At 40.9% G+C, this 9,559-nt stretch overlaps 1 protein-coding gene across 1 annotated transcript in view; it reads right to left on the reverse strand.

Annotated features, from left to right (window-relative positions):
- The window catches only part of LOC134001050 (sphingosine-1-phosphate phosphatase 1-like), a 28,434-nt gene extending 25,453 nt beyond the window's left edge, over positions 1 to 2,981 (reverse strand). Inside the window, exon 1 of the mRNA XM_062440584.1 lies at positions 1,803 to 2,981. Coding sequence (XP_062296568.1) covers positions 1,803 to 2,726 — 924 coding nt within the window. The 5' untranslated portion in view covers positions 2,727 to 2,981. The remainder of the gene's footprint in view (positions 1 to 1,802) is intronic.
- Between the last annotated feature and the right edge of the window lie 6,578 nt (positions 2,982 to 9,559).

Here is a 9,559-nt window from a genome sequence, read left to right on the forward strand (position 1 = left end):
CTTTAATGTCTGGGACAAACACCATTTAATCGTATATAAAGTGAAAATCTTTAAGGTAATGATCAAAATAAATTGCTACCAAGTAGTATCCAAACATCTCCCATCAAACAATACCTGCAATCGATCCTTTTTTGCACCCAGAGCTAGAAAATATGACTATTTGTATGGACTTGCTCACAGCCAATCAACACAAGCGTTCTTCTCTTTAACACGATGTGATTGGCCCACTGCCACAGCAGCTACAACCCGTCTGTGGTGGTGAAGTTGTGGTGAATTTGAGTTAGCGCGCTTAGCACTAAAGGCTCTAAAGTGTGGCTACACACGCACTAAATGTGTAATGGGTATCGAATGAAGAACTCAGTTGGTATCAGTTTCACTTTAATGCTACTTCGACTGGTGCTGGTATCATCATTTTTAACGACACCCAGCCCTAGTATCGATTTATTTCAGTCGATATGGTAAAAGTATTGAGTACTAACTATGAGGGGACAAATAATTCATTTTTGATGGAAATCTGTCTGTAGATGGATGTCTTGCACCAGTGAACCTCAGTAATAATCAAATGTTACTCTCAGACATCTAAAGATCAGGTATTGTGTGTTTCATACAGTGTGAAGTCATTATAAAGACAGCAGGGGTATGTGTAGTTTCTCGACTTCCTATAAGAAGAAAAACATAAGTCTAATCCTTTAAAAGTCTTGATGGAGGATAATCATGTGACTTTCTAGCCTTTCTTGGGATGCAGAAAATTTCCTAAGTAAAGTTTCACAAAACTGTTTACTGCTCTCCAGTTAACCTTGAGGATCTGACTCACATCCAACAAGGAAACAGGCACATACAGGCAGACATTATGAAACATGACAAGGTGAAGTTTCTTTGTTTCTTTTCTGGAAATCAGGAAGAAGTCGAGTCATGTTTACTGTTCTCCAGTTAACCTTGTGGATTTTACGCTCATGCAAAAAGGAAACAGCCAAATATTATGAAATGAAACATGGGGAACTTTCTCTTCCTCATGTGGAAATAAGAGGAAGTAGATCCTGCTACTTCACCATATAACCCTTACATCATCCGTATAACACTTTGACAGCTTGTTGGTGAGTTAGGATGAATTGACAGATTTTATTTAATGCTTCTCAAGCTCAAATGTCTATGTTGAGAATTTGATTGTCGAGGATTAGTAGATTAAATGACTAGTCAATAACTTTGATAATCAGTCATTTTTTAAGTGAATATGCCCAAAAGTTGCCTTTTTCAGTGGCTCAAATGTGATTGAATGATTTTGTCATTCATTATAACATTATAATTAGTTGATTTTCTTTGGTTTCTGGACTGTTCGGAAAAAATAAGACATTTATAAACTTCATTTGACTGATATCTTTAAACGTAAACTAAAAAAACCAACTGATGAGACTAGTTTTATAACTTTGTGGTTTTATCATCATTATATACTTCATTTATTCCATCATCACTTATTTACTTTGCTCAATTGTAAAATCCTGTTATTGTTTCACTGTAATCTATTTAAATCTTTGTAGTATTGCATCATTTTATTGACTGTTATCTTTACTGCCCATCTTTTATTGTTCTTAGTCAATTAACTTTGATTGTTTAGGTGTGCATTGGTCTCTAAATCTACAAAAGTACTGTGTAAATCAAGTTTGGTTGTTTAATAGAAACGATTTATCGACTAATCGACTACATAATCAAGAAGAAGTAGCTGCATACTTCTCCTTCATGCAATCTAGTGGTGTTTTTTAGACATTTTGAGAGTTTGTTGGTGAGTAAAGGTGGACTGACTGTACCTCCCACCGGCCGTAGGTCATGATGAACAGGGAGAAGGGGATGGCAGTGCCGGACATGGCGTGTGTGGACGGCATGCTGTACTCCGAGTTGTAAAACATCTCCACTTTGACCACCGGAGGGGAAGCTGGCCTGGACCACCCGATCACATCCTTGGTGCACTGTCCCAAGTACATGACCCAAACCCAAACCATCACCAGCCGCCTGGCCACGAAGACATCCACATTCCACATGATGAAGGGGAAGAAGGTGATGTAGAAGAGCTCATTGCCTAGCTCGGTGCCAAAAGTAAACATGTAGTAAAGGAGCCTGCTCTTGATGATGAACTCCTGCCCAATTTCACCCGTGAGAGAGTTTTTACGGAGAGGTTTCACCGTGCTGCTCATCTTCTCCTCCGTTTCCCCCGCAACGGTTGCCCCGGCAGCCCCGATGAGGCTTCGAATCTTCTCCATTTCCCCGACATCGGTTGCCCCGGCATCGGTTGCCCCGGCAGCAACTATGAAGCTCCGACCGTTACCGCTATTCCCCACGCCGACCGTCTCTCCTCCGGCGGTCGCTGCCGACAGAAGCGCTCCATTCTGGTGTATGTTTTCACTCTCCTCCCGGTGATTGTTCACCGCGTTAACATCGACTATCCTCTTCCTGAGCGAAGCCGCCGTTGTGTGTACTTTCTCCCCTTCGCCTGCTCCTCTAATGGCCGAGTCTTCGCTCCTCTCATTGCCCCCGGCTAGGTGGTGATGGCAAGCCCCGTTATTGTGCGTGTGAGTCCGGTCTTCTTCCTTGCTGCTCCCGGTGGTGGTAGTAGTGGAGGTATGGATGGTTCTCTTAAATGTCCCACTTACTCCACAAAAGCGTTGAAAGCGTGCAACGAGGTGCGGGTCTTGCAGATAGTGGTACAGCTCCGTGAGGCGGTTAGTTTGCTCCATGTTTTTAACCGGGTGAAACACCGACCACGCAGCCGAGAGAGGGAGCCTTTGACTCGGCTACTTCTCCCCCAAAAACACACACACACAGCGGATGATGGTTGTAGCTCTCAGGCGGCTAACGTTACCTAACAAAGCCCGGGCATCCTTGCAGAGTAAACACACCGAACTGTTGTTTTAAACTATAACAAATGACGGTGATTGTATTTATCCAAAAAAGTGGAATTAGTGTATATAGGCGAGCAGGGGAGGGCTGCTGGTCGGCCGGGTCCGGGTGCGTTCAGGGTCCGGCTGTAACTGACAGATCTGAGAGGCAAGCAGCGGGAGCGCGCCTTCCCCCTGGTGCCTTCAAGGGCTGTCGGAAATTTGATAACTATAGGTCTAGTCCCAATTTTGGTCAGGTTCACATGAGGACAGTGTATTGAAATCATTCATTAAAAAAGTTTACTTGCGAAAAAGTACATAAGTATTATGAGCTTGATGTAGTTAAAGTACTACAGTAAAAGTATATAAAAAATGATGAGCTTGATGTAAAGTATTACAGTAAAAGTACTGCAGTATTATGAGTGATGTAGTATGCCTCTGACTGATATATTATTATATATGACATCATTAGATTATTAATAGTGAAGCATCAGTGTTAGAGCAGCATGTTACTGTTGTAGCTGCTGGAGGTGGAGCTAGTTTACACTACTTTATATACAGTTAGCTAGTTTAGTCCAGTGGTTCCCAACCTAAGGGTGGGGCCCCTCCAAAGGGTCAGCAGATAAATGTGAGGGGTGGTGAGATGATTAATGGGAGAGGAAAGAAGAAAAAACTAAGTTTTGTACACAAATGTGTTTTCAGTATTTGGACTTTTTCTCTAATCTTTGATTTTTGCTGAAATATTGGATCATTTGAACATTTGTGGAAATGAAACCATGTGAGAAGTTTAGAGGGAAAAATCACTATTTGGTGGAGCTGTTAACAACTCATAGACATCTGAAATGTGAGCCTGACTACACACTGCTTTACTGGTTTCATCTTTAACAATGTGTTGTATTTTAAAAGCTTGTTATATTATCCATTGTGTCATTGTCATGTTGTTCAGTGCTGGGATTTGATTTAGCTTTGATTGCGTTCAGGAATTGAGTATGTAAATTTAGAGTTTGGTAGTAGCACCTGAAGGTAACACGAGTTCCGGCGCGCACGCAAGATGTCACGTTGTGACGAGAGCGCGCTTGGTTTGTTGCCTATTATTTTGTGGCGAGAGAGAAAGAGAGAGAGAGTGAGAGAAAGAGAGAGAGTGATAAAGAGAGAGAGAGAGAGAGAGAGAAAGAAAGAGAGCTACAAAAAGATGCACAAACACACTTTCCCCTTACATATTTTATTTGATAATCAATCACCTGAAAAAAAGTTGAATTGCCCTTCGTCAAAATAGTTAAATATTGAATATGCATTTTCATCAAAATATAATTTTTTGTCATAAAATATCGAACTTCTCTGTTATAGTTGCCTTCAGTTTGTTGTTGTTGTTTTTTAGTGATTGTTATCAAGATGCACATTTTCAAACCCATAAAACTCCTGAACAGAGACTCAACATTCAAAACACAGAGAGACAAGCTTCCACTTTTTAAAAAAAGAAAAGAAAAAATGATGAATTAAATCACTACTCTCAAATTCGTGTTGTAAAGCACATATTTTTTGTGCCATGTTAAATAATAAAATATCTTCAGATAATTTAGTTTCCTGTGAAAACTTGGCAGCTGCTGTTTTAAAGAGGACTGATAGCAGGATGACCTTTAAAAGTTGAAGAAAATGGGGAAAAATTGCATTTTCTTTTTTTTTTTTAAAGAAAACGAAACATGTCTCCATCATACCAAAAAGGGGGAAACAACAAGTAATTAGTTTATCAAATAATTTATCTTTTCTTTGTCATTCACTTTCATTTCATTGCAAAATCTGAACACATCAGCCATCAAAAAGGGGCTTCAAAATGAACTCTTTCACCAGCAGAGGGCAGCAAATTTCTGCAAAATAATGGGAAAAAACCCCAAACTACAGCATATTGAATGAATACAGGACATCAAATGCAGAGAAGGACAGAAACAGTCTTCCCACAGGCAGTAAACGCATCTCTCAGGTACAGAGATAGTAATGATAATTCACACAGTCCAGGGAATGTTACACAGAATATTTCATAAATCACATCGTAGCATAAAAGATAACAGAAGCATATTCTCCACGCAAGCCAAGGTGCATCAAAAAGTAGCCTGCAGTCTGTAAATCCCTGAATACGCTCACGCTTCACATGAGCAACAATGACGATAAAAATCAATAACACGAAGATAACCCGCCCTGCTCGGAGTCGCTCACATTTTGCACGTATATAGTTAAAATGGCAGTGACGCTGTTTGCTCGCGACCTTTGACATCAGATATCAGTGTCAGAGACCCTACTGACCCTGAGGCAAGAAGAAGAAGAATCAGGGTCTCTCTCTCTTAGCGGCGACGTACAAAGCAGAGCCCACGACATGATACGTCCCTCGAAGGTTTTTTTTTTTGGTGGGAAACCCAAGGAGGGGGGGGGGGACAGCTGCAGCTTTCCTCCCTGGTGATTTTTTAAACCAACCACACGGCTGTATAGCGTGAACTGGTGTTGCAGTCCCCATCTTTTTTTAAAGGAGGTCAGGACAGCGAGGTCTGGAGAGTCAGCCGTTGTCGTCCAGGTTGTACAGAAGGACCTGGTGGTTGGGGGTGAGGCCGGGGCAGGTTCCCAGGCTGTACAGGCAGCCGGCAGATGGGTAACAGGGCACCAGACGGTAATGCTGAAGCTCCTCCAGGCCAAAAGCCGGAGAGCAGCAGTCCGTCACCAGCACCTTCACCCTCTTCCTGTCCGAGTACATGAGCCTCCGCTGCCCCCTCTCTCCCATGACCTCCTCCTCCTCCTCCTCTTCTTCTGTCTCCTCGTCTTCTACCTCGTCTTCTTCCTCCTCTTCCTCGGCCTCCAGCTCCTCCTCCTCATGGTGGATCTTCCTCAGCAGGTTGTTGATGAGGACGGAGCGCCGCAGGTAAGCCTCGGGGTCCTCCAGGAACCTCAGCTTCTCCAGGGACAGCTTCAGGATGCAGCTGCGGTCCTCCTGCAGTATCAGGTGCTGCAAGAATAGAAACACAAAGGCAGAGGATTAGATTGTGCTTTTTAAAATGTTCGTAGACATGCAGTAGACACTTTTAACGTGAGTAATATATAAAGACAATAACAGAATAAGCTTAAATGTGTGGTTTATAAGTGTAAGCATATAAAAGTGAGGAGTTTAAAAGTACAAGCTACAGCACAAGATGTAAAATATCATTGAGATTCACATAAATCTCAAATGAAGACATGAAAAATCAACAAAAATTGGACACAAATGAGCCATGTTATTAAAAAAACAGCTTTTTTAGGATATAAATAATGTGTTTTTCCACTAAGAAACTGTTTTTAAATGTGCTACACAATCTGTAGGCTCACATATACCCTTTAACAACCATCTGTGGTTGAAATGTTGTCAATCATATCTACATAACCATCTATTACATTATTTGACTTAAAGCCACAGGGGAAAGAGTAAAGAAATATCACATTTGCCTTTATCTCTAATAAAGAAGGTTTATTCTCAACTGACTGAACCTGTCACATTTTATTCAGCTATTCATTTATTCTCTATCTGCCTTTGACATTTTCTGTAAATGTCTTGTCACTCCACACCTTTCCCACTTGCACTGCATTAACCCCATCTCTTCCCATCCTCCCAGTCACCTGATGTGCTTATCTGATTATGTGACTCCCCATTATTCCCTTATAAGCTTCTCTGCCTTTATACCAATCCATTTCCATTTGCCCTTTGCCAGATTGTCTACCGCCATATCTTTCCACCATTTGTTGGCAACCTGCTGGTGTTTGGACTCCTCTGTTCTACCTTTTGAATAAAGATAACCTGCTTTAAAATTTACATGGTGTCTCTGAGTTGTGCATCTGAGTCCAGTGGTGACAGCACCTTTTTAAATATGAAAACATTTATAATCTTCAACATCACTGGTCCAGTTTTAAAGGTTCAGGATGTTAACAGTTTTATAAAATTGACACTTTTGACACAGTTGAGGACTCGTTGAAGTATTTTCCTGCTTCACTTAGCTCCTTTGTTAGCACAGAGGTAACAGCATGGCTGCACCATGCTTGCAACCTAACTGTCCATGTTAGCTAATTTATTAGTAACTGTTCATCACGCTTACAGTGAAAGCAGCTTGTGTTCGCTTAAGACAAGGCAATTAACCAAAACATTTTATGTGCTAACGTAGGTAAAAACAAGAAAATTATAATAGTATCAACACTTAGCTAGACCATCTATATTAGCCTGCTTGTAATAAGTTGATATATCTTGTTAAAACAGAAGAAACAAACAAGTTTAATTATATATTTCTCTCTCTATACATTATGAGCTAGAGCAGCAGTGGACTAAAGGTTTGAGGAGCAAGCTTGTTACAGATTCAGTTTGTGGACTTTTAGGATAAATGGCACCACTGATGTGTCCTTGTGCAAAGCCCCTTAACCCCAACTGCACAACCACCATCACTCGCAGTACCTTAAGTCCAATATTAACAACTAATAACAATTGATTAGCTAACTAAAAGGAGCCATACAATGTTTTTTGTACCTGATTTCACTTAATGAATAATATAACGAATTTGAAAGACTTCCATGTAGCCTATTTGGTAGCATATGGCTAGTTGGGGTAACATCTTGGACTAATAGGTTGGAATAAGTGGAGGTTTTTCCTTTCTTATGGTTCCACCATCATTTCGTGAATATGTTAAAGTGCCACAATAACAGAAAGGTAAATGTACTGGAAAGTAATTGTCAGTTGAATTAAATGACTTTTTCTGCCAGCTCCAAAACTAAACTCTTTATTTGCCTCTGAAACAGCGTTTAGACTACATGTCCATCTTCAACTGCATATTTTTTTTGTCAAAAGGTAGTTAGACCACTAGGCACTCAAACTCTCAAGTGGAAACAGATATTAATCACACTTTTTTGGGGGTTTAGCATCAAAGTTAAGCATCCTGATATCAATTGAGGTCGTAAGAGCATCTCTAAATCCAAAACCTTCAACTATCACTCCCAAAAATGTATCTACACTGACAAAAAGTAGGCCATTAGCTGTCTGTAAATATGTTTAAAATGCTCCAAACTCTCTGATTCTGACAGTCACCAACTTGAGTCACAGGAGACACAGTTGTTCCTTAACCATCACTGTAATTCATTTGTAAACTGGATTTGATTGAGAAGTAAATTCTGCCATAACAACAGAGGTATCATCTGCATAGAAGTGTAGAAAGAGTGGAGTCTATACTGTACGTTACACTCTCTACAGGACTGTTTGCAGAGTGGTAGAAGCTGAAGGACAATATGTAAAGATTGAAATGAAGCATAAAGGCCAGAGGATGAAAATGACGTAGGATGTAGAGAAATGAGGGAGAGCAGAGAAACGTGGAGAAACCTGTGAAAACCTGTGAAAACCTGTACGCTTAGCAACGCAGAGACTGATAAAAGCTTTAAGAAAGGATCAAGGTTTCTCACTAGAGACCAAATCATATCACAATAGGCCACACTCTCTTTGCTGAAGGTTGGCCCTGAACGTTTGAAAAGAAAAATGTAGACAATAAAAAAAAAGAAAATGAACAAGGACGTACTTTTTGAAAATATCCTTGTAGGCCTCCGTGCAAATCCTCCTCCTCCGCATATTTCCTCTTGAAGTAAGCAACTTTCGACGTTGTTGAATGGTTTGGTCTCTCTCACAGGGAAGGGGCCGCTAGGAGGGCAAAAAAACAAAGATTAGTTTCAGGCTTCAAGTGTTTGTCATTCCAACCATTATCTCTTAAGTACATAGAAGTGGGATGAAATTGCGTTCCTCGGGACCAGAGTGCAAATGAAATAGAATAAATAAAGAATCATAGCTAAAGAAAAACACATAAGAACAATTACAGAGACAATAATCAGTGCTATACTAACATAAAGTGCATTTAAGTGCCTGATAAAAACATAATAAATAACAATATGAAATAATTGCATGAAAAATCGAGCAGAAAGACGGTTTGAAATGAATTGAAATGTTAAAACTCTACACTCCCTGCAAGATTTTGTGGCTCTACAATACTTCAGACTTTCCTCTTGAGAGACAAAAGCCACAATTCACATTATCACTAGTTGCCCTTATTAGGAACACGTAAACCTAGCTCTTTATTTATATGGCACCAAATCACAACAAAAGTGTTCTCAGGGCACTTTTCACATACAGCAGGTCTGGACTGTACCCTTTAATTTAATCTAAAGAGTCACAACAAGGAAAAACTCCCCTTTAACAGGAAGAAACCCTTTTTCACTGTTCCTTCTTTCCTCCCTTCCTTCCCTCCATCCCCTTTTCTTCCTTCCTTCCTCCTTCCTTCCTTCCTTCTTTCCTCCCTTCCTTCCCTCCATCCCCTTTTCTTCCTTCCTTCCTCCTTCATTCCTTCCTTCCTTCCTTCCTTCCTCCCTTCCTTCCCTCCATCCCCTTTTCTTCCTTCCTTCCTTCCTTCCTTCCTTCCTTCCTTCCTTCCTTCCTTCCTTCCTTCCTTCCTTCCTTCCTTCCTTCCTTCATTCCTTCCTTCCATCCTTCCTTCTTTCCTCCCTCCTTCTCTCTTTCTTTCCTCCCCCCTATCTTCCCCCTTCCTTCTTTCCTCTGTCCTCCCTTCCCTTCCTCCCTTCCGTCTTTCCTTTTCTTTCCTCCCCCCTACCTTCCCCCTTCCTTCTTTCCTCTGTCCTTCCTTCCCTTCCTCCCTTCC

This window comes from Scomber scombrus, chromosome 19 (assembly GCF_963691925.1).
Source record: "Scomber scombrus chromosome 19, fScoSco1.1, whole genome shotgun sequence".
Lineage (NCBI taxonomy): Eukaryota > Metazoa > Chordata > Actinopteri > Scombriformes > Scombridae > Scomber > Scomber scombrus.